This window comes from Clupea harengus, chromosome 8, assembly GCF_900700415.2.
Source record: "Clupea harengus chromosome 8, Ch_v2.0.2, whole genome shotgun sequence".
Lineage (NCBI taxonomy): Eukaryota > Metazoa > Chordata > Actinopteri > Clupeiformes > Clupeidae > Clupea > Clupea harengus.
The window spans coordinates 2721795-2747071 of record NC_045159.1 but is presented as its reverse complement, the minus strand read 5'-3'; the positions used below and the strand labels follow the sequence as shown (position 1 = coordinate 2747071).

General features: G+C 39.9%; 1 protein-coding gene across 1 annotated transcript; it reads left to right on the top strand.

The window, feature by feature from the left end:
- The first annotated feature begins 3626 nt into the window (after nt 1-3626).
- On the top strand, nt 3627-25277 carry drd2b (dopamine receptor D2b). Its single transcript, XM_012821955.2, has 8 exons — nt 3627-4048; nt 17343-17618; nt 19919-20028; nt 20882-21018; nt 21127-21326; nt 22018-22104; nt 22277-22616; nt 22747-25277. Exons 2-8 carry the CDS (start codon nt 17346-17348, stop codon nt 22941-22943), a joined length of 1344 nt encoding a protein of 447 aa, XP_012677409.1. The 5' UTR covers nt 3627-4048; nt 17343-17345; the 3' UTR covers nt 22944-25277.

Sequence of the window (25277 nt, the reverse complement as noted above, 5' to 3'; positions counted from 1 at the left end):
AAGTTGGTGATTTACTCCGTTTTATTGGCTAATAACAGGACCTTTACTTTTTCGTTGAGAAATGATGTTGATCGCCTGACATTCAAACGATCGGTTTTCTTTAAATTATTATTATTTTTGTGAAGTTATACGGCTTATGTGAATAAAGCTATCTACACGACTTTTTATATGTCTACATTGACTCGGTTAGTTGTTCATGTGGTACACGAATGTTGCAGAGTATTGTAGGTCTTAACTGATTGTTAGGTTGCTGCTAACACTTAGACCAACAATCCATTGGAACACATAGTAGCTAGCTAGCCCCGCTGCTAATAAGTATAACGTTAGCATGCTGATATGAATTGACCCATTATAGTAAGGTGGCTTAATGCTCAATTGACTTGTTAACCGAACTTTTATAAAGTCATACAACTAAACACACAATTGACTTGTTAACCAAACTTTTACGAAGCTATATGACCAAACACAAAGCTAGCACTGTTAATTCCGGTATAGCTAGCTAGGGCAATTAGCTTGCCTAAGATACTGTAATTCAAGCTAACCAATTACCTCATTCCCCCCAAAACCCATCGATTACGTGTGTTTGTGATGTGTAACATATATCCTTTATCAGTCATTCAAGTTATTAACGTTTATTTACCGCTAGCGATTACAAGTGTAATTCAATCGCTATTAATGTTAACGTGACACAACATTAAAAGTCAGGCATCGACATGGTTCCTAAAGAATAAATCAAAGGTCCTTGTCCATTTCTGTTCAGGACATGTGACAAGTTTTATCCAACCAGAGACCGGAGTAAAGTGACGACGTCCGGTTTCAATACGGATCCTTTAGGAAATACGTTATCCCTGCCGACAGTAGCTATTGAAGAGCCCTGGTCTAGGTTTTAGAATGCTTTTTCCGAGGATCCCTTAGGTCATAATGGGTTAAAGGCCTATGGGATTATCTTTTATAACACGCGGGGGCATCCACACAACTCTACAATATTGTTCTGCATTTGAATCCATTTGATCTTGGCTACAAATCACAAAACAAGGCTGTGTAAATCAGAAAGGAAGCATTTTTTTCATCTGAATTCCATTTGTCTGAACTGTATGAGAATGTTTCCATTGGCTGACAAATTGCTGAGACACTCCAACTGACAGGGGAAACAAAGACTTGGACATCTTGATAACATTATCCATCTGGTAAACATAACTGTTCTCTAAAATAAGAATGGGAAAACCATGAAACAGAGACAGAAATAATCCAAGGAACACTTGGCATGTGCAGAAGTAGGTACTGAATGTGTCAGGTCAAACAGTACATTTAAAGCATCTTTGAGTACCTAGAAATATAAATTTAAAATATTATTATTATTATTATTATGAGGCATCTTGAAAACCAGGACATTTCGGACAGCTGCTCTACGTCCTAAGAGGTTTTAAAGTTCTGAGAATGTAGAGAGAGAGAGTTTTTCCTGAGTTTTCTGACATCTTAATCAAATAATAACAAATACTAAAATGTTAACATGTTAATACAGTCATCAATGCCGCGCCCATTACTATGGATGAGTCCAGCTATTGGAACTGATTGAAGCTTTTTGATGTTGTCATATTTTCGTGTTTTAAATGTTTCATCCAATCTTCTTTTAAAGTCATGGTGGGTTTTTTGCATACATAAAGGAACCCCTGAAGCTATACGTGAGCATTGGTTGATGATAACATGTTATTTAAGTGCTGCAATTTTAGTGACATGGTAAATTCATTTAAATTTGCATTTCAACTAATATGCATAGCATAACAGACACTGCATGTGTAGACAGACCACATAATAGCAAAATGTATAAGCTTGGACACTCCCCCACCCTCTCTCACATAGGTGTACAACCACCATTACAAAGGCACAATAACAAGCTAATGCTTCTCAATATTCCAGGTGAAATCCAATCCATGTATAATCCCCCACCCTCTCTCACATAGGTGTACAACCACCATTACAAAGACACAATAACAAGCTAATGCTTCTCAATATTCCAGGTGAAATCCAATCCATGTATAATCCTGTATTACAGTCTTAAGCATGTATAGCAGCATATTCAACTATGTATAGATCATTACTCGCCTGCATATGGATTTTTGGCTGAAAATAGAAGCTCTATACCCCCAGTTTGATGGATGTCATCACTTGATAACCCATTATTGTCTGTCTGGTCAGTAAGTGTGTCATTCAGTCTGTCAATCTCTCTCTGTCATACTAGCTGTCTATTGATCACTCTATGCCTAGGTGGCTGCAATAGGGTACATAATGGTAATTATTCTTACAGCAGTCAGACATCCCCACATTGGCCCTGTTATTATTGGTCCCAGTGCTTGTTATTAGGTCAAAGCATCAATGGTAGGCTACTTACCTATGTTTTTGTTCAGTCTTCACCAGTATTTAATATGTGAGGAAAAAATTGTTTAAGTCATTGCCTCTGTTGCATAAAGGCTATTTCTATTCAAGAGTAAACTGAACAATCTCTGCTCTGCTAGGAAACAAAAGATAAATATAGATAGATTTCCAAATCTGGTACATCCTGGCATGACATAATTCAGCAGGGAAGCAAAACAATGGGAATTAATTTATTTTCAAATATTCGAATACCTACACAATTTCCTGGTTTACTAAGCAACTCACCAAAGAACATAAGCAAATTGGTCTTTACAATTGAATTTCCTCTTCAAGGGGATCAATAAACCTAATCCTATACCTAATACTACTGTCTTTGTCATTTAAAATGATGAGTCTTTATAGACATGAAAAGGGATTTGCTGTTAATAGGTTATTGTCCCCAGGGCATATAGTATAAAACAATTTAAAGAGGTGCATTTTTGATTTTTGGGAACAGCAGTAGAAAATTCATGATTTTAGAGATATTGTAGTCTAGTTCTACCCAAGGCTTTAAGAAGTTTTTTTTACCCTTGCAGTCAGAGGACCCTGTGTGTATTTGTACACATATTACACAAGCTTCTGTAAAAAATCCCATCTGGCAGTGGAAAGTTCTTTCTTTCATATCGTTTGCTTAACCCTTTTTCATACAGTGAGAAATTTCAATGAAAAGTGTCATGAGAGACAGCCTAGAAGATAGCCTACTCAGGAAAATCGCAGCATCCTGGGGGCATTGGCAAAGTGTTAAGACATCACTCTCTCCGTACATATTGGATACCTTATGCCGTTAAAAAGCAGGGCAGGTGTTGACTTGAGGCATATGACCAGCTGATGCTTGTTGTGACAAATGGTTAGCAGCCACCAAGGTTAGCAGCCTCCAAGGTAATCAACTGTATTAAATAGATGATACACTCCTCAGGAAAACATCTTTTCAACAGCTCATGCTATGGGTCATCCTCTTAACATAAAGCACACACCTTGAAACAACGTCAATACGGACAGGGGCTTACTCAATTCTCAAACTATAGCAGCTTCACTGAGCCATGTGAAATGCCTTTGGTTCGATGTGATGAGACCGACAAAATAATTGACATACAGAACTAACTGTAATAACAATCTTCTTTCAATGAGTTATCTTGGCACTTGATAGGCTACATCCTAATTATGAAACACAAATCATCGATTGCACACAACTCCGCCTCTTTTTTCCACCTGCTCATGCACAATTAGGTTACTACCGTGAACACAACAGTTGTGGTGGGGCGAGAGTTGTTCCATAGGAGCAGTGGCAACAACATATGTGTTTTGCTAGTTTTTTTTGCTAGTCCTCGCGAAGTTTTACACGACAACGTGATACTTCTTGCTTAAACTTCGGTTTTAGGGGTTTCGTGTCAGTTATCAGAAAGAAATTGCATGCACACGCAAGCAGAGCGAAGAACATACGACTCTGTTTCCCTGTCCTTAGGGCAATGGGCTGTGCAATGAAGGTTTCCCGGTGTTCATTTCTTCTTTTCTAGCTCAGAATTTTAAAACAATGTGTACATCAGAACGGTGGGAAGTTAAGATTCTGAGTCTGAAGACGGGCTGGATATAGGAAGCGGTTGGGAAAAACGGAAAACAAAAATCCTATGGCTTGAAGGTAGGCTGCTGAATGACTTAAGTTACCGCTTTTTAACCACCTCCTCTCAATAGCTTAAATTGTGTGACCTTTAAATGACACAAGTGTTTAGCTCTAATGGGTCTAATAGCCTATTTGTGCATTTGCAGAAAATCTATATAACTCGAGCCAAAATGACCTTGGACTAAAAGTTTGTGCTTTAGTGAAGTGACATATTAAAAAACTGTAATACTAAGAGAGCCTAAGGATGACAATTCGTTGCTTTAAAAGAATGATGTCTGCATGATGTTTACGAGAGTGTGTTTCCTCTGAGCGTGTGTGTTTGTGTGAGTGTGTGTGTGTGTGTATGTGTTGTTACGTGTGTCTGCGTATGTATGCATGCGTCTCTCTCTCTGTGTGTGTGTGTGTGTGTGTGCGTGAGCGTGTGCGTGTGCGTGTGTGTGGTGTGTGGTGTGTGTATGTGTCTGTGTGTGTGTGCGTGTATGTGTATGTGTGTGTGTGTGTGTATTTGAATGGATAAATTGACATAAATAATGCTGCATCTCTGTTTATAGACAGCACTGACATACTGATCATACAGTTTTGAGTAACATAGATGTCATTATTCAAATGAATGTTATTCATGTTCCTCCCTAATGCTTAATGATACAATTGTTGTTCAAAGGTTTTGTTACAGTGTTGAGGAACAAAACACTGGAAATGTCAGTGAAAATCGTTACTTAGTATTGGTCATCATTATTTTGGTCATTTTAGTACATAGAGATAGATGGATAGATACAGAGAAATGGAAAGGGCACGTTGAAGGCTATTAGACAGGATTGCTGGGTGTGAGTCTTATTGATGAGTTGGTATCAACAGAGAATGTTCGTTTTAACGTCTAATTTGGCTGCCTCATGGACATGACAAAGCAGCTTTTTTTTAATTATTATTTAAGAAAGCACCTTTCATAGGTCTGTCTTCACAATAGGAATGGAATTAATCTGAGAGAAAAGCAGACACACAGTGGTAGCAGAAATGTAGTTATTGAATTGTTTTCATAACGAATACAAAACCGTGTATTTTCTTCAAAATAATGATGACCAATACTAAGTAACGATTTTCACTGACATTTCCAGTGTTTTGTTCCTCAACACTGTAACAAAACCTTTGAACAACAATTGTATCATTAAGCATTAGGGAGGAACATGAATAACATTTATTTGAATAATGACATCTATGTTACTGACAAACTGTGTGTATATCAGTATGTCAGTGCTGTCTATAAACAGAGATGCAGCATTATTTATATGTCAATTTATCCATTCAAATACACACACACACACACATACACATACACATACACGCACACACACACGCTCACGCACACACACACACACACACACACACACACAGAGAGAGAGACGCATGCATACATACGCAGACACACGTAATTGCTCAGAAAGGTCACACAGAATGATCCTAGATTCAGTTTCAGTTGTACTGTCTAACTATGCACTTTGTGTTCAGATTAAGAAGACGCCTATTTTTAGACAGTATATGTGATATTAAGTATGCCTATCTGATCTATTGTTTCCGTAAGATGTTTGTTACTGATACTGAATAGGCTTGCAGTAGAGCTCCAAACTGCCTTGTACTTTTCCTAAAACTAAAATGTACACTGCTGTTGCTAATAAACTATGACTGTGTAAGATGTCTGTGAAGTATAACACAAGAAATAATAGGCATCGCAGTTCACATAATACTCGGGTATTATCAGTCATCAGTTTTCAGGCATTCAGAGAAGAGACTGTAAAAACCTTTAGTTATATATTTAAAGCTGATAGAAGGAATATAAACTAGTTGAAAAAGTATAATTATGTTGTACTTGCATATCAAAATTTGCAATACTTTTCTTAGAACTAGTTATGGATGTAAGACCCTTGCCGTGTTTGTGGTCACATGATCATTTAACCCATTCTCCCTTCTGCCATGTCAAAAGTGTCTGAGATTGTAGAGCATGCCATCGTGTCACACCCCTCTTCAAGGCAAATTCTGTATCAGTGAAGTCCTCAGTATTTCTCCAGTGCTATTCCCTCACTCATCCCACTGATGCTGCAAGTAAATATATTGCCAAGCATTACAAGTGTTTTGTTCATGATGAAGAGTAATATAATCATTTACCTCAGAGAGGATTACATTACAAAATCACAACTTTTTCAAAACACGCAGCAATAAAAAAAAAATAGAAACACAATTTTGTATTCTTACAACTAGTTATGGATTTTAGACCCTTGCAGTGTTTGTGGTCACATGATCAATTTTAGAAACAGGCTCACCTAACCAAGTCTCCCTTCTGTTGAGTGTCTATCTATTAACACATTCTAGAGGGGGCCTTAAGAGGCTTTTCATATCCTTTCCCTTTCAGTCTAGGCCTTTCTGTTAACAGCTTGCATTAGGTTAGTAGCCTACAGCCTGAACAAGGCAACGGCATTTCATTGTTTTTTAATTATACTGAAGACACATATGGATGCCTTGTACAAAGTTGGATTGATTAGATGTTATTTTGTCTTTATTAATAGTTGTAGGTAATTGGTGTATGTTTTGCTGATTAATTAAAAGCTCTCACATTGAATGAATAGAACCTCCTGGTTCACAATGAATGCAAATCAAATGTAAATGATCAATATGCCACGGCTCTTTACCGATGCAGATCACAGCTCAGCTCTATATGTTCTTCAATAGGAATACTGCATAAAAAGGCATGCATGTTCCAATCATGTTGAATAAGGCTTCTGCTTAATGCATGTAAATGTATTTGTGAAATGAAGAAGAGGAGTACGTATCCTCTTGCAGACCAGTGGAGGCAGTTTGTTGTATTTCTCAGCTGTATGTGACTTTAATATTTGATACATAAGCTCTTTGCTGCAAAGCACAACATGCTGGCAGGAAGCCCTGGTAACTGAGATGATGCAATGATCCTTTGTCCCAGGACAGTGAGATACAGTAAAAAAAAAACTGAGCCATGCAGCAGTGCATCTTTAGAGCATGTGCCTAATTTCTTCCTTTTCAGAGGTGTCAGCAGTGTGGACCATTCCAGCTCTAGGGACTAAGGAGAGCAATAGACTGGTGCCTCAGCCTCGGCCTCGGCCTCTGCCTCTGCCTCTGCCTCTGCCTCTGCCTCGCCGCGTGGCTCCAGAGAGAACCGCGATTATAATCCACTAATTTGACCTGCTTGCAAACAACGCGTGCCTCACAGCTATGTAGCTGTTGTGCTTTCCCCTCACTTCACTGACCTCTGCGTGGACCGCTTTTACTTCAGACGACGTAGTGCTTTAGACCATGACTAATTTGGAAGATCATAATCGTACAGGAGCTTAAATAAATGCTGTCTCTAAAATTACCACGCTTCAGTTGCTGCAGAATAAGCTCCAGTGTGGTCCAGACAATGAACAGTTTGTCTCATCTTCCCACTTAGACTTTTCGTGGCATTCATGCTTGTCTGGGATCCGTTTGATTGGGTTAGGGTGTTGGTAATCAGCGCCAATCCAAATGAAATTAGAGTTGACTAAATCAGCTTGTAGCTCCTGGACTGAACACTGAGCTCATGAGATTTGAAATGGAAGTGTAGGGCTACGAAGAGACTGTTGCGTACCAAAGTTCAAGAATCCTGTAAGGTGTTGTGCCATAACACCTTTTCCCTTGAGAAAGGCCTATGAGACCTTGTCAATATTATATTAGGACCATGAAACATGCAGAAACATTCTGCAGAAGAGGGATTTGCATCCACATGCTTTTTCTGTCATAGAAAACAGCCTAATGGCCAACTGGACATGTTTTCATGGAAGACATTGGTCTGTGTTGTAATTTGTGATAACATACTCCATGTGATGTTGTTATACCTATGCAACAATACCTGAGTGTCCTGAAGGGTTGTTTTAGTTTTCGCTCTGAGGTTGTGGGAAGATTAATGTTGGAGTACTCCACTACACCTTTCAGTTTTACTGTATGCTGTATACTTAATTGGTATTTTCATTCACTGAGTACATAATTAGTTGAAGTAGTTAATTGGGTGCTACTCTAATACGTAATGCCAGGACAGGTTGTGGCCTTCCCAAGGTTAGATTTGCGCTGTACTCACATACAGTATGTACCGAAGATATTTGGTCCGATGTGTCTGTACAAAGCAGGTGAAACATGGACCAGAAGGCAAAACAATATGCCTGTCCACTGCTGTCATGTTGTTTGGAAATGTATTACCTAAAAATCTGACTATGCTTGTGGTGGCAGATGTATTACATTTCATCTCCGCTTCCACTTTTGGTTGAGGGATTGGTACAGCCCTGGCTATATATTATCAAGTCGATGACAACAATTATATTTGTTGACAGTTGATCACATGGATCACATGAATCACAATTACAATGCTTCACTTTCCTTTTCAGTTATAACAGGCAGATTGAAGATTACTGGAAGATACTTGATTACTTGAAGAACCATCTCTAAGTTAAATGTTATTTAAATCTAAGTTAAATGGAAAGGTAATGTCCATGTCTAGTTAAAAACAGTCCTTATATTACATGTCTGATCCCAGTTAAATCCTCTTTCACGTACTGTTTAAATTAAATGCTTTCCTCAGATATAAAGTGTTACAGTATTGACACAATTCTCAACTACCTAAATGAAAAAAAACATGAGCCTAAAGTAGCTCCATTTCACCAATTAAAATAAATCTACCCAGCTGGGTAATTCTCGATTAACTGGTTTGCTGCACGTATGTAAGTGTTCATGATGAAACACCAGGAGAGCAGATGTTCTCTTGAATGAGACGGTGATGCCTTGCCTGTAAGCTGCTGGACTATGTCCGTTTTCTCCCCTTTTGACATAGTTTCTGCTCAGGATTCACTTTCACTCATTATTGTATCCCTGTGAAAATATTGAACAATACATGGGCCTGTACGCTTAGTAAGAGGGGCTTTGCGTACAGCTCTGAAAAGAGTCTTTAGCATGTAATGTTACAATGGCAATCAATCCAAGGCTTTCTGAGGGCAGTACCTATCGGATATGCCTGACAGCGCTACATGGGATAATTCATTTTGCTCTGGCTAGCCCTCTCAGTCTCAGGAGTTCCACCCGTTCACAGGCAAACTTGGGCCTGGTGGGCCAGAACTAGAGGTTGTGTTTAAAGGTCACAGTACAGAAGTGTCTGAGTGCTAGCTTATTCATCAAGTCCACTTCAGAGTTTTCAGTAAAGCTTCCATTGAGGAAAATGCTTTAAATGTCAGTGTGAGAAGACATATTAGGCCTGCTCCTGATGATTAATCAATAAATGTTCAGTCTCTCTGGATCGATCAAGGAAATCCCTTCCAGTGTGCAGCCTTCACAGGTATGATGTGAAAACACCAGCAGATGGGATGATTTTCACTCAAACTGCTTTAATCTTATGACATTCAACCCTAACTCTATCTGCAGGTTCTGTATTTAATGATGCTGCCATTCCAGCACCATATATTAACAGATTTATACTTTGTATTCATCGTTTTGTTTTGATGGCTAAGTCTAGCTGTACTGCGTTAAGGACCATGAATGTGTATAAAATTAAATATTTCATTTAGTGCCATGAAAGGGCCATGGAAAATGGATCACTTCTGCCGTGTACCTCATAGAATCGTATTTTACAATAGCTCCATCATTCACCTGAGGCCTTGTGATTTTTTTCTGCATCCAGCTCTTCCACTGATGGATACCACTTGAATGACCTTACAAACCCAACAGCCTTATCAACCCCTTTTTTCCGGGAATGTAGAGCAGGCACGTCCTAGTGATCCACAGGGATTTGAGGAAGGAAAGAGAGGGGGAAAAAAAAGACGAGAAAAAAAAAAAGCTTCATTTAGGTTAATTTTGAAATAGCCACTATAAAGGAGAAATGCCCTTAAAACCCAATCCAACATGCCATCAGGGACATATGCCGGCTTGCCGTCAGGGGGGCTCAAGGGGCACAGACGACCCGGAAACCAAGGCCAAGGGGGGCCCATGCAAAGGTATATTATTAAATAGTGTGGAGGAGAGGAGGGCTGCTTTGCCAAGCACAAATGGAACATGCGTTGTATGTGCCGAGTGCAAACGGGCAGTCAACGATCTGTGCTGGGGGCACTGGGCCTTGGAGATTGATCCTGAGCCTGAGCAAGACAGACAGCGGGCCTGGACATATGCATATTATGTTTGCCATTTAACGCTTGGCACATTTTCTTCGCTCAGTAGACAAAAAAAGATCTTGTTCGACGTGGAACACCAAAAGCTCCAGAGCCTTCTCTCTGTAAGGAGATGGCTGCAGAGGACATCTGTGGTTGTTAGGAGACGGCATCGGTGCAGAGCTTTAATGAGCTCATCTGAGGCTTGTTACAGACCTCCTCTGGAAAGCTCTTGTGAAGACAGAAGCTCTACGCGGTCCCTAGTGGGGATGAGACCATCTGAGATTGCGCACAGACAGATCAATGTGTAATGCGAATGTGGCATAACCACAGAGGTATCAGAGACCCTCTAACTTAATACCGTGGTGTGGCCTGCTGTTCCAACCAAAAGGGCTCTTATCTGCAAGGACACTGTGTGTGATAGAGGCATGACCTTTATCTGATTTTATGGATGAAACGGCAGCACGCTGAAACCAGATAATTACTTTCCCTTGGTAAAGTCATTGGTAGATTAAATTCAAATGCCGGTCCATTGCACCGTTTTTTAGGTAAAAACCCTTTGCTTTAAATGGGCTCAGATATGAAAACACTGTTGGAAATCTGTTGAAGTTCTGCTGCTTTTATTTTTAAGCTCATCTCTTTCACAGTGGGCTCTGATAATCCCTGTCACACCACTGTAGTAGCCCCCCTCCCTCCCCACATTATTCATGAGATGTTTTTTTCCATTGAAAGATAGAGAGATTTCAATTAAGCAAAACTCTGATGATTGTAGTGATACTGCTACTGTATAATTTTTAAATAAGTGGTAAAGATTTGGGTTGTAAGGGAAGGTGAAGTTACATACCGGCTATGGTTACTGTGGTCGTAGCTGTTGTTGGGCTTATTTGGTGTCCAGTGGAGAGGCACAACCGGTAATTTACACATCGCTTAACCTTGGGCATAATGGCACATTTGTTTTTAAAAAAAGACAACCGTGACACAAGTGACAGTCGAGATCTATTCTCCCATTACAGACAGATTGACTCCCATTAGAGTGCAGTTTGCATGCAGCTACCTTCCTCTGTAGCTTTAAATACTGGCTATTTCACTTTTCGCAATAAATCACTTTATCAGTCCTAATTCCCTGTTAACGTGACACACATACACATTATCTACCTTCCCCATTGAAATTATGTGGTGAACGATAAACTTCTTTATTATTGGCGTGCATGTGCCAGAATACTGCAGGTTTAACTACTCTGGTTCATGCATATGTGGAATTTTAGTATGATGAATGCACGTACACTCGAGAGGATGAATAGGCTATTAAAAAATTCCGTCAGGGAGTTTATCTCGATTTTAAGAGAAGAATTACCATGACAACAGAACGTTGCTCAAGGCAATAATGCCATAGCCATAACCATGGCATATTTTATATCACTGTAATGCACTATGCTTTTAAATTCAGTTTTACAGTCACATTTCCCAGTATGACTGTGAGTGACACGAAAGTAAATGGCCAGGTGAGCGCAAGTTCAATTTTTGTCCATGTTGACTCGCATTAACCAAACTCATTTCTCGAAAGAACAGTTTATGAAACCGAAAGTGGAGAAGTTGTGTCTGAGAAAAGCCCTCTACAGTTCCGGGTCATTCTCTGTAGAAACACAGCCTCTACAGCTCAGAGTCGTTCTCTGTAGAAACACAGCCTCTACAGCTCAGAGTCGTTCTCTGTAGAAACACAGCCTCTACAGCTCCGGGTCGTTCTCTGTAGAAACATAGCCTCTACAGCTCAGAGTCGTTCTCTGTAGAAACATAGCCTCTACTGCTCAGGGTCGTTCTCTGTAGAAACACAGCCTCTACAGCTCAGAGTCGTTCTCTGTAGAAACACAGCCTCTACTGCTTAGGGTCGTTCTCTGTAGAAACACAGCCTCTACAGCTCAGAGTCGTTCTCTGTAGAAACACAGCCTCTACAGCTCAGGGTCGTTCTCTGTAGAAACACAGCCTCTACAGCTCAGGGTCGTTCTCTGTAGAAACACAGCCTCTACAGCTCAGGGTTGTTCTCTGTAAAAAACACAGCCTCTACAGTTCTTCCTGAGTTGTTCTCTGTATGGCAGGCACTGGCCCGAGGCTGGATGATGCATAGCCTTTGGCCACACAACTGGTCTGTGTTTTTGACAGGCTTGGCTTCCTGCCTCCTCTAGTGTATCCCATTGGAGTGTTATGTAACTGCATTATGCAAATCTTGGACTGACCCATGGTTGTTCCGTCACCGCTGAGCGCTGATTAGGGTGAGTTAGACCTCGTGATGGTAGATGATGGTAGATGGGTTAATTTTCCAGATGTTGCTGTAAGACTTGTTGTCTGCTGTCCTTGCCTTCATCTACTGAGACTCTTCTCTCTTTCTATAGACTGCTTTTAAATGTGTCTGCTGACACTGCTGATTGGGAAATACAACCGGGCTTTGGTTTAGGTTGTAATTACGGTTAGGATTGGGATGAAATGAAGGGATGGTTAGGTTTGAGAAAATAAAGAGGTGTGCTTGTGTGTGTGCTTGTGTGTGTGTTTGTGTGTGTGTTTGTGTGTGTGTGTGTGTGTGTGTGTGTGTGTGTGTGTGTGTGTGTGTGTGTGTGTGTGTGTGTGTGTGTGTGTGTGTGTGTGTTGGGGGTGGGGGGGTGTATGTGGTGTGAAGCAGGTGAGGTTTGTGTACAATTTCTTTGAGTATAAGCTTGTGTTTTTGTACCCTTGAACTGAAATGGTAAGCCATTCATTCATTCCTTTTATAGCTTTTAAAAGCAAAGGCTACAAGATAAGCACCAACCACTTCTTTCTGGCCCACAGGCCAGGCTAATGTTGGTGATGGAGGTCAGGGGGGAGGTGGCAATAGCAACCAGTAATAGTCGAGCAAAATGCTCTTAGCTACAGTCAGAGTCAGAGGTTACGCCTTGCAGCAGTACAGATGAAAAAGTAATCTTATGCTAATTGTTAACCTTTATTAGTAGGTCAAAAATTGCTTCAGGCCAGAAAATATCGTTAACAAGATTAAGGGCAAGCACGTTTTTTATTGTTTTCTGCTATTTATTGATTTGTGGAATGCAATATGCAATTAAATAGTTGACTGCGTTAAAAGTTTTTACATGCACATGTTGTATATCGCATTAGTGAAATCTATTGCACAGGACCTGGTGTGCCTGCAGTAACTCTTAGAACTAGTAGTACTGCATGAACTGTGTAGTAATACAAATACAAATACATTTAATAACATTGGGTGATGGCTACAACAGTTTGTTTGTTACTGTATAATATTGATTAAAGCTTAAATGTCTGTTGCTGTGCAGAGAAGATTTTTTAGCCGGACTCTTTTCATGGAACCCTCTATTCTCATGGTCGTAGGGATATCCGGCCAAGAGGCACCGAAGTATCAAATTACATAATAATTGTTCTGTCTTTATGTGAAGATCATATGCTGTCACTTGCTGGAGATTGGATTTGGGGTCTTAAAACAACAGTCCTTTAGGTAGTCTGGACACAGCACTCAGAGACACTGGTCGTGTACTGAACGTCTGAGTCACACTTACTGAGTATCACCCGCCATATGTATTTAGGCCACAAAGGTCGTGCCGCGGTGCCACTTGAAACGACTGATGTCGTTATTCTTGCTGACGGCCCAAGTGGCCACAGCATTTGCCATGCAGCACCTTGGAGATGGATAATGATGTCAGGCAGCAGAGTGCACGGTTCATGCAGCGGGGGCCCCTGTCCCTGGACACCGGCTGAGCTGAGCGGTTACTCTCTCTCTCTCTCTCTCACTCTCTCTCTCTCTCTCTCTCTCTCTGTCTCTCTCTTTCTCTCTCTCGTGTGTGCGCCCGGCCGGACAAATGAAAGCAGACAGAGCAGGGGCGTCAGCAGGGCAAAGCCAGATCTGTGGCCCTCGAGGCAGCGCTAGCAGAATGAAAATGTGTGTCGCGTAGACTGTGTGTGTGTGTTGGTGGGGGGGGGGGGGGGTATGCGTATGGGCATTTGTTTTTGTTTGTGTGTGTCCCTCTCTCTCTCTCTCTCTCTCTCTCTCTCTCTCTCTCTATGTGTGCGAAAGAGACAGCAGGAGAGAAAGACAGAAAGAAAAAAGAAAAAAAGAGAGAGCCTGTGAGTTCTATTAGTGACCTATCAAAGTCACTCAGTTCTGAGGTATCATGTCAAGGCTAGGGATTCCAGCCTATAAGCCCAGTAAATTGGCTTTTACCTTGATACATCAAACAGGAGAGTTGTTTTCCAGAGTCTCAGACCAAAGTAGAGGACCAAAGTAGTGCCTGTCCTTAACAGGGTCATGGAGGAATATTTTTGGCATTGCAATGTATTATTTAAAACTGTACATTAAATCTATCATAAATATCTTAGAGCTTTCTTCAGTGCAGCAGACTGTCATGACAGTTGTCATTTCCACGACATCTATAATAATGAAGTGGTCAATAATTAATACTACTTGTGAAAAGTTGTTTAGTTACTTATGTTTTCTATTTATAGTAGTTTATGTAGTGGATATTTATTGTTAATATGTGATTTAATGCATCATTACTAGGATAAAAAATTGTACCATAAAGCTCATAGGTATTCATCATCATGATCATCTTAAGTATCACCCAATTTATTTATCTACCTCGTAATTTAGATTTTTTTTGTCAGATTTTCAGTTTTCAGTTCAGTACCAAGCTTTTTAGACATAAATTCTGATGTATAATGTGATGTGCCTGCCTAGGTGCAGTAGCAGTTGCATAGTAAGGCCTACCAAGTCATGCCTGCCTAGCAGCTGTGCTTATGAGTCATGTCTCATGGCCTGGTGTCGTGTTCCTCAGGCCCTACGTCTTGCTTCCGTTCTCCAATTGAACAGATTCTGGAACTTCAGGATCTAGGAACCAGGATTTACCTCCAAGACTAACAACATGCAACCACTGGCTATCGGTAAAGCTTCTTAGATGCATTGCATTAAACAAATAATCCAAAAAGGAGATTATCATCCTGCTTTATTTTGAATCGTCATCCATGTCTGGCCAGAAAACTCTTTATTAAGACAAGATATTTTGTCCAGTTAAAATCAACATAAGCAGCGGCATTACGAGCACCTTCACATCCGAGCCTGTACACCTTCAGCACTCTCTGTCCTCCACTGGGCTGTTACCTACGGACGCCTCTTCCCTCTTTTTGATTTTCCCGTCCTTTAAATGATATTATAGATTGAATGCTTTACTGCTGGTGTCAATGCAACACCTCAGTGTTAATTCTTTGTTTTTACATCTTACGTCCTTGCACTTTTCAGTCACTACAGACTTGGTGCTGTTTTGTCCTGTTTTTGCATTTTGCATATCAGTTGTAAATGTGCTTGATTCAAACCATGCCCCAAATGAATACACATTAATGTAGATGCCTTGACACACAAAGGTCATTGAATAAGTGGACCCCTTGAAAGTATTGTATGTACCGGTCCAAATGTATGGCTCCAAGGAAGGTCATCGCTTTGTAATTGTCTTCATATCTCACCTTACCATTACTACATTATAGTTAGTTTGCTATTTGAAACTAAAACGCCTATATTCCAGATCGGAAATGACCTATTCTAATAGATCAACCACCTTCAGGGAAGAAGTCACAGAGGACAAAATGTGCCTTCATTAAGGCTAACTGAAGTGCCACAGACTATTGACTGGTCCATGAATTCTGCTGGTAATTGCTACCTGGCAGGGGTTGAAATCACCTATTTTCCTCTAGTCAATTGCTGTAAGGCTTTTTAAACCATTATTTCCCAAGGGGGGAGGGAAGGGGGTCCAAAGGAATACAAATCCACCTTGCATCGCATTAAGATCACACGTCTTCAGGAATTCATATTCACATAACTCACATAAACAGAGTTTGACTCATCTTTATGACCACACATTTAGTGCCAACTCAAATTTATTTCAGAATTTGAGACCAACCCTTTGACTTTCTACTTCCTTGAGTTCCAACAAATGGCTGAATGAAGACAGGGCTTTTGTAAACTTGTATCTATTTTGCATCCAAAATGTAATGCGGTGGGGAGGGGAGGGGGGCTTGGTGGGTGTTGGCGACAGGACTTGGTAATGGCTCAGGGCGGGTAAAATTACAACTTGGGATTAAAAACTCCAGATCGCACACATGTGCAAGCAGGGGCTGACAGGGTGGATCACAGCAGCTGTCTGTCATAATCAACACATTAGTCAGAGAGACTCAAGCATATTCTCCAAATCTTACACCTCCATTCTAGTGTTGGGGTGAAAAGAGCATCACAATGCAGGGCGATGCCTTCCATGTCAGCGTGATTGTTTCCAAACACTTAAGGTTTATCCGCCAGGAAATATGTCCGGGAGTCTGTCCGAGGTCATGTTAAAGGCTCATAGTTACTCATTACTCATTAGTAAGTGTTAAGTGTTGGTGGTTATCACTTTGCTGGTGGTTTACCTTGTGTAACCTCATGTCTTACGTCACCTTATCTGGCCTTAAGATGAGAAGCTCTTAACATCACTTGCACCTCTACAAAATGCCACGTAAAGGTTACCACGAAATAAGAACAGACTTTCTGGCCTGCCCTATAACGTCTCTATTGTATCATGTTTCCAATAGCATCTCACAAAAGAAATGGTGATATTGCACTATCTGGGCACCTACTGAGTCATTTTTTGAATGTTACAAAGATAACAGATGGAATTTGTTGGAAGCGTAGAGATGATTTTTTTTTTTATAACACCTTTAACTTTCAGGTCTCATTTCATAGCTGAGGCATTGGGGAAATCATTCTTAGAACAATGCTGGTCAATAGAGAAACAGACATGTCTTCCTCACAAATAGATCAATTTAAATGCTCGATGCACATTTTTTAAATTCAGAAGGAAATTACTTTGCCAAATTTAGTTCAATTTAGGTGTGAGATGGCCAGTTGATCATAGAGGATGTCGTGCTAATGAAAGCATCGGATCCACATTCAGTCATTGCAATATCAAGCCATGCAGCCTTTGATTCTCTGAAATAAAGCCCATTTTGGTGGAACTACCAGTCTCTTAAAGCTTAAAGCTATTTATACCATAGGTAATTTAGCTCGTCTGCTACACTCCCTCTCATCTTATGTTGCTTATTTCCCCTTTCCATGTTTTTTTCTCTGGTTACAGCTCATGGATTTCCTCACAGAGTATGCCTACAACGATACTTACTATGAGAATGGGACATTCAACAGCACCGACTGGGAGGTCAAGCATCCCTACAATTACTATGCGATGCTTCTCACACTGCTCATCTTTGTCATTGTCTTTGGCAATGTGCTGGTGTGTATGGCTGTCTCCAAAGAAAAAGCCCTACAGACCACCACCAATTACTTGATAGTGAGTCTGGCCGTGGCCGATCTGCTGGTGGCCACATTGGTCATGCCCTGGGTGGTTTATCTGGAGGTAAGCTTTTTCCGCAAGATTACACCAAGTTATTACAAAGCTGCCGCTCTATCAGTTCCCTTGCAGCTGTAAAATAAAAAATATATAAAAGAACTGAACTGGCTAAAAGATTATGTTGTGAACCCCCACTATGAACATCATTAACGGAGCTTGTACGGTTTAGATGTCGTTTTAAGGTGATTTATTGCATGGTGTGTCATCAAATAGAAATACTGATGTAATATAGCTCAGTGTGACAGACTAAATCATTGTGATCATCTTGAAGGCACGGGATGCATGTTTATAAAACTGCCAGATATGAAATACTTGTAGTAAAAAAACTGATTAAAATTGAAATTGTCATCCAGTGTTGGTGACAGTTTCATAAGACCCTGGAATTCTCCAAATAGCATGTTGTAAGCCTTTAAATGAAATTGGCTGTACACTGACACTTGCTATGATTACATTGTAAATTCTAGGCAACTAATTAAATTAGTTACCACTTTGCTTGTGGTTCAAATACATGTAAGATCCCTCGAGCAGGAATTATGATGTCTGCTCTATGCCACGCGCCTGTTGTACCCACAGGAGGCACATACAGTGCCATGTTGTGTTGGCTCAGTAATTCATATTATTGCATGCTAGCGTCAGGTGAAAAAACATATTAGCTTGCCAGTCTCCTGGTATCAGTGTGATCGAAAGCTCAGCATAAAAGTACAATTTATGAAAAAAAAATTCTATCATGGGTGTGCAAATGACAAGATTTGTCATTAAACTGTCACTCCACATTTTCCATACTGTTAAAGGGCCAGCTTCACAAATGTGTATGTGGAACACCTTTGTGTCCCAGTGAGTGACACTTCCCTTATATTTTACAAATGCTGGAACAAGCATGACCTGCTAGGCTGCTACACCTTCACAGGGCATCTTCATGTTCTTCAGATATATTCTACATAGTAAAAATCTTGACACATTTATTTATTTATATTTACAATCTATAAATTGTTACCCTTATGCCTGTATTGATCGTTTGGTTTACGATTCTGTACAAGCAAGCTGTGTTGTGCAACTCCACTACCCTTGTTTACCAGGGGCTGTTAAGCATCGTTTTTCTCTACGCTACCTAGTATAGTCTCACATGCCCCACGTATACCATATATATATATATATGTATTTTCCAGAATCATCACATATGTAATGAGTTATCACATAGCAATGCACTGCATAAGAACAAGTGTAAATGTCCCCAAGGTGAATGTGGATGAATATGTGATTTGACCATTTAACCACATTTTCAGGTGGTCAGGAATTAAATTGGGCCACATATCAGCAAGTGTGCAAATACAGGTGTGTCCTCTGTACCTGTCTTTCATTATGCAGGTGGACATACACTGATAGGTGAAAATTCACCCTAGTTACCTCAGGACTCCAGAGCTGCATATAAGTATATTTATTAGACAAACAACAATTGCAATCGGGCTCACTCCCAGCACAAGGCTGAAAGTGAAGCCATGATAAACACATCGCATAAGGTTTATATAGGCAGAAGTTGAGCGTTCAGCAGAGATAACCACGTGGTGGATTTCTGATGTCCGAGGCAAGGATGGAATTTTTGCAAGGTCGGAAGAAGCACAGTTCGACCCTTCTTATCACTTCTGGTCTAAACATGCTCTTGTACATATGCAGACTAAGTGGCACCTAATATTCTAAGTTACACACATGCAGAAACACAGAAAAGCCATGTTGCTGCTTACATAAGTACATGATTCATATAAGGTAATTAATAATACAAGGCACTTCATTATTATATTCTTAAGTCATTAACAGTGTTTGGAAATTATCTCCATCATACACCTTCTGAACCCTTGGCCCTAACAGACAAGAGGGTATCTTCTGATATTTAATAGAGTGCTTAGAGTATACATTGTGCTTTAGTTTAAACCTTCCTTAACAGTACAAAAAAAGTCAAAGTAGCTTTAATGTCAATTTCTTTACATGTCAAGACATACAAAAGAATTGAAAGGACGTTTCCCACTCTCCCACAGTGAAACATATAAAAGTGCACAGGCACAACAGATAAGACAAGACATTTCCTAATACTAAGTAAACATAAAGATTCACGTACAGTGGTTATAAATACTATATATATATAAATACTATGAATACTATATATATAAATACTATAAATACGTAATACAATTTTAAACGTAATACAAGTGATAAAGTGCAGAGTCCTGAGTGATTTTTAGGGAGTGATTTTACCAGTCCTGTTTTGGCACTAAACCTTGTCTCTTACGTTTTTGTGTTTTTTCATGTTATAGGTGGTGGGAGAATGGCGGTTCAGTAAAGTCCACTGTGACATCTTTGTCACTCTGGATGTCATGATGTGTACTGCCAGCATCCTTAATCTCTGTGCTATCAGCATTGACAGGTAATCCTCTCAAGTACAGCCCATGTATCATGTGGTCTTAGGGTGCTTTCACACTAGAGGTTTTGGTATGGACTTAGGTCTTCTTGAGCTGTTAGTTTGGTTCGTTTCATTAATGTGAAAGCTGTTTTCCGAACATGGGTGTGCACCAGGGGACTGTACCCGAGTCCTCCAGAAAATGGGGGTCAGGGTTCACCTGAACTCCAGTGCGGTTCGTATTTGGTGTGAAAGCTGTTCGATCTAAAACCAGGAAGTAAACACTATTTATCCAAATTCTCCCACAATAAATGCTAACAGTCTTACAAATGGTGACAAGCTATGTGGCAATTCATGCTTGAGGGTATGCATGTATGCTCTGCAAGCAAAGCTGCAAATTCATGTCGTATTGCCGCCTGTCTATACAAAAACCTCCTTATCCGAGCAAATGGCCAAATTAACAAAAAGATAAAGAAAAAATGAATAGTATTCGGCTTTCCACTTTCCACCAAGTGTGAAAACCAGCTTAGAGAGCCAGTGGTACATTAGTGGAGAATGTGATCCTTTAAATGACTAATTTGAGGAGTGCAGGATCTATGATGGTCTGGATATGAACTCATGACGTGTAATAATGTGTTATTGATAATCCCATAAACACCACTCACTACTAATCAAAAAGTGTCACACACTGAACTGATTACAGTGCAGAATAAAGCAGGTATTGATGTGCATGCCCTTCAAATCATCAGTTTTAACACCTTGCTTCGAAGAATTATATGAGCAAAACAGTGTGAAAGTTAATAATTTTTTCACAGCTTACCACTATTTTTAGTCATGCTTTGCCTAAAGTCACTGAATGCATTTGATGTTACCATTTCAGGTATACAGCCGTTGCCATGCCAATGTTGTATAATTCAAAGTACAGCTCCAGAAGACGTGTCACAGTGATGATCTCTGTGGTTTGGGTTCTGTCCTTCGCCATATCCTGCCCCCTATTGTTTGGACTGAATAATACAGGTATTTGACACAAGGTCTTCTCAGCTTGAGCTTGTGTTCAGCTATCTATCTGAATCATTGGCTCTCTCGGCATAAATGGAGTTGTACAACTCTTATGTTGTCTTGCAGCAACTCGGGATGCGGCCGTGTGTGAGCTTGCGAACCCGTCGTTTGTGGTCTACTCCTCCATCATGTCCTTCTACGTCCCCTTCATCATCACGCTGCTGGTGTACGTGCAGATCTACGTGGTCCTCCACAAACGCCGGAAACGTGTCAACACCAAGCGTGGCTGTCAAGCGGTTTACGTTGAGCCTCACGCCACTCCCAAGGTGAGGCAATGCCCTTCTCAAACGCTGTATGGTGTGAGTGTCATCCACGAGGGGAGCAGCTGCTGTAATGTATGGATTCACAGTCGGATTAACACGGTGATAGTATCACTTCGTCTAGAGTGACAGTAGTACCCACAAACACGGCACACTGTGTTAATTTATGCACCTTGTCATTTTTGAATGAAGGATTGTGTGTATAATAACAATAACAATAACATAGAATTTCATATTGCTGACAACTGCAGACACACAATGTGCTGAATACTATTATTTTAAGAAAATGCCACTGTTTGGTACAGTTTCTGAGCTTTTAAATGGGTATTGTGTGTTCTGTGTCTTGTGGTACCTGCACAAAAATAGCATTAATGATTAGTTTAGCCTAACCTTTGACCTATGCCTAAATTGATTTTGGTAGCATACAGTCATAATTGCCATGATAAATCAATAGGTTCAGTTGTCTGCCTCACTTTTTGCCTGTTTGAAATCAGGTGTAGTTTCTCCGATATTTTTTAGATAAAACCAGTCTTCTAAGATTACTCAAGGTAACACTATCTCTTATACAAATATTACCAGTCTGTTGGCGGTCAGACCTGGTTCTACCTTGAATCAGACATTTAGTCTTTAATTGCATGTCCTCTGTTGGTAAAATTCAACTAAGACTCAAAAGATTGTTCCGTCTTCTGTAATTCAGGATAAGTGCACCCATCCAGAGGATGTGAAACTATGCACTGTAATTGTGAAGACCAATGGAAGCATCCCCTGCAAGAACAAGAAAGGTGTATGTACACGTGCCTTCATTTACCCTATCCCCCTCAATGTTTTTGTTTACATAAGTCTCATGTCATTTACATTCTATTTATTTTTTGCATTCTGAAGGGCTCTTTTTTTCTGTCTGTAAATGTTCTCACCTAATCATTGCCTCGTGGAAATGCTTGTTCCTGTAATTGCAGCTCCTTGTGAAGGATGTGGCTCTTCACGGCAGTGAGCTAGAGATGGATCTAATGACAAGCACCACTCCTCCGGAGAAGAGGAAAATGGTTTCTCCAGAAGCAGGCCAGCGGCTGTCTCCCCTAAAGGCTGACATCCCCTCTCAGGCTGAAAGACAGGTCAACGGGGAGGAGAAGAATGGACACTTCAAAGAGGGCCAGTCTCCAATAGCTGGTAAAGCTTTAGAGACCCAGGCCTTGCCCAATGGCAAAACCCGCACCGCATTGACCAAGGCACAGTGCAAGAAAAAGATGTCACAGCACAAAGAGAAAAAGGCCACTCAAATGTTGGCCATTGTTCTGGGTAAGTGGGATTTTGCTTTTAGCCACAGTCAGTAGACATAAGTGCCTCACTGCAGGTATTGCTGTTTTTGCTCTAAGATATAGACGCAGACTCAGTTGGATAATATCGCTGCTTCCGATGTCTTCTGCAGGTGTATTTATCATATGCTGGCTTCCATTCTTCATCACTCACATTCTGAAGTCCCTCTGCACAAGCTTGGTCGTCCCACTGGAAATGTACAATGCCTTTACCTGGCTGGGGTATGTGAACAGCGCTATCAACCCCATCATATACACCACCTTCAACGTCGAATTCAGAAAAGCTTTCATTAAGATACTACATTGCTGATAAAAACAGTTTACGCATAGGACTGGGAATCAACACGGAGCGAAGAAAAAAACTGTCCATGAAAACACTGAAATGTGAAGGTCACAGCACCTCAGGATTCCTCCGCTAGGCAAGTTTATGTTCTCATAGACTCATTACACACCGGCACTTTGCTGTCACCTCAGTTGAATGTACTATACAAGCAGGCCTTTATGAGTTCTCCCATTGAGTTGTAAAAAACCTCCATAAAAAAAAAAAAAAACAGACAAGTTCCAGTGATGAATGGACTGATAAATTTAGCCAGTGGCCATTTTTAGAACAGGGCTTTTTCTCCTTGGAACCTCCCTGATGAAGGAGATCACAAGGATCCATTAGTGGAACAGCATATCCTTTTTCTGTGGCAATGTAGATGTTACGATGTTAATGCAGGAGCAGTCCTGATGTAAATTGTGCAACACACAGAGAATTCAGTATTAAATAATGTGTTAAATTATTGGTGTGTCAGACTATGTACATATAAGACAAAGAGCTTTGTGTATATCAGGGTCAAAAGAGATGTATGAGTTTATTGGAGAATGTGACTTGAATGCTACATTGACATTATCCATATTTTGAAAGCTGATACTAAACGAGTCAAACGTATATTTTAGAAATTAAGGCCCAAAATCAAGTAATGGCTTTCTAAATGGGGATCCTTGGGGTTTACAAATGAAAGTGTGTACATTTCCAGTGTATTTAATCCTTTTTCCATATGTAGATGCCCTTTGTTTTGTGTACAGCATTTCATTTAGCATAGAACAAAGCTATCTATTCTGAGGTGGTTGGGTTGGCACTGGGTTAAATGGATATACGTGTAATGTGAAAAAGCTCACGCACAAGTGTCCCTTGTGGCACAGAACAGAACTGTACTGCACAGCTCTTTAATGCAGGAGTCAGGAGTGAATGCCCAGCATTTTGTGATGATTTGCCAAAGGTTTGGAATCATAAGTTCACACAATTTTTAAACCAGTTGTGTTGCAGATCAAGCCTCATACACAATACAGAATTTGCACAATGCTGTACAAAATCTATTGCACCCTACTTGGGGTGGCAGTAACAATGAACACTGCATTGGGAAATAATATTAATTATATGCTAATTTCATTTAATAAATATAATACATAGATTTTTATTATCCATTCTCTCAAAACTTGGTGTGCCAAAAATATTTAAAATACCTTTTCCTAAAATGCTAGAATACTTGGTGACTTAGATATATTGTTTTCAAACATTAATAAAAGATCTATAAACAAACAAATGAATGTTACACGTGACTCCAAGCGAATGAAAAGCCATGAGCCAAGAGGCACGCACAGGCGTCAGAGTGTGCAAGAATGTTTTAATGATTGTTTCTGTCGATGAAATCTGAAAAAAACTAGTCAAATACTTCTCGTTGTTTTCTATAAAAAAAACACTCACTGTAAGCAATGCTTTTTTTGTAAATACCATGTCAAAATACTTAAATAAGATTGGACAGCCGTTGATTCAATTTGTGTGATAGGCTTTTTGTGAATAATTGGTTGGACAGCCCATATATTACCTGACAATAATGCTGAACTGTAGAAAAGGGTAGAGAAGATGAACTGCTCAATATTTGCCCATTTTGTTGTAATACGATTTGTTCAGGTCTCCTCCTTTCAGTTACTGCTTACAAGATAACCTACTTTGGTGGTATGACATTTTAATCCAAATCATAATGTGCAATAATTGTATTCATTTTTTTTTTTATTATTATTGTTTTGTCAACCACACAATGTAGACAGTAATGGGATATTGTACAAATATTGTACAAGTGTATATGTGTGAATTTGAGTGGTCGTGGTTGGGTGAGTTTTAGAATTATCAGTGGATCCTTATATACTGGTTTGTATTTTCACATTCAAGAGTATTCAGAAAGCCATTGTTTAATTTTTGGAATTAAAACCAAACACAACCAAAACCAAACACAACCAAACACAAACATGGACAAAAACAAGCATGCATGTTACATGTGTACTTTACATGAAATCCTGGCCAATGTTTTCCACAGCTGGGTAGCAAAAAAAATATTGATATTTTACAGAAGCTATGTGAACTGAATCTGAAATGACAAGTTAACATTTTGACCATTTCACTAGCATGTGTAATATATATATTTTTGTTGTAAAATTCTCATTTGTAAATAAAACACATGTTGAAGTGTAATTTGTAAGGATACTGGACATGTTGGCAAGGGATGGCATGTCAAACATTCAACCTAAGATCGTAGTCTAAGGCTGTGCTTCAAATTGCAATAACTGTTTGTCAAACATTACATTTTATTTCTTAATGAGATCA

Excerpts from the sequence above, each read along its gene's own strand:
- drd2b (XM_012821955.2), top strand. The coding sequence starts at position 17,346 with ATGGATTTCCTCACAGAGTATGCCTACAACGATACTTACTATGAGAAT. Across the intron at positions 17,619-19,918 it reads CCTGGGTGGTTTATCTGGAG|GTGGTGGGAGAATGGCGGTT; the intron begins GTAAGCTTTTTC and ends TTCATGTTATAG. Across the intron at positions 21,019-21,126 it reads GTTTGGACTGAATAATACAG|CAACTCGGGATGCGGCCGTG; the intron begins GTATTTGACACA and ends GTTGTCTTGCAG.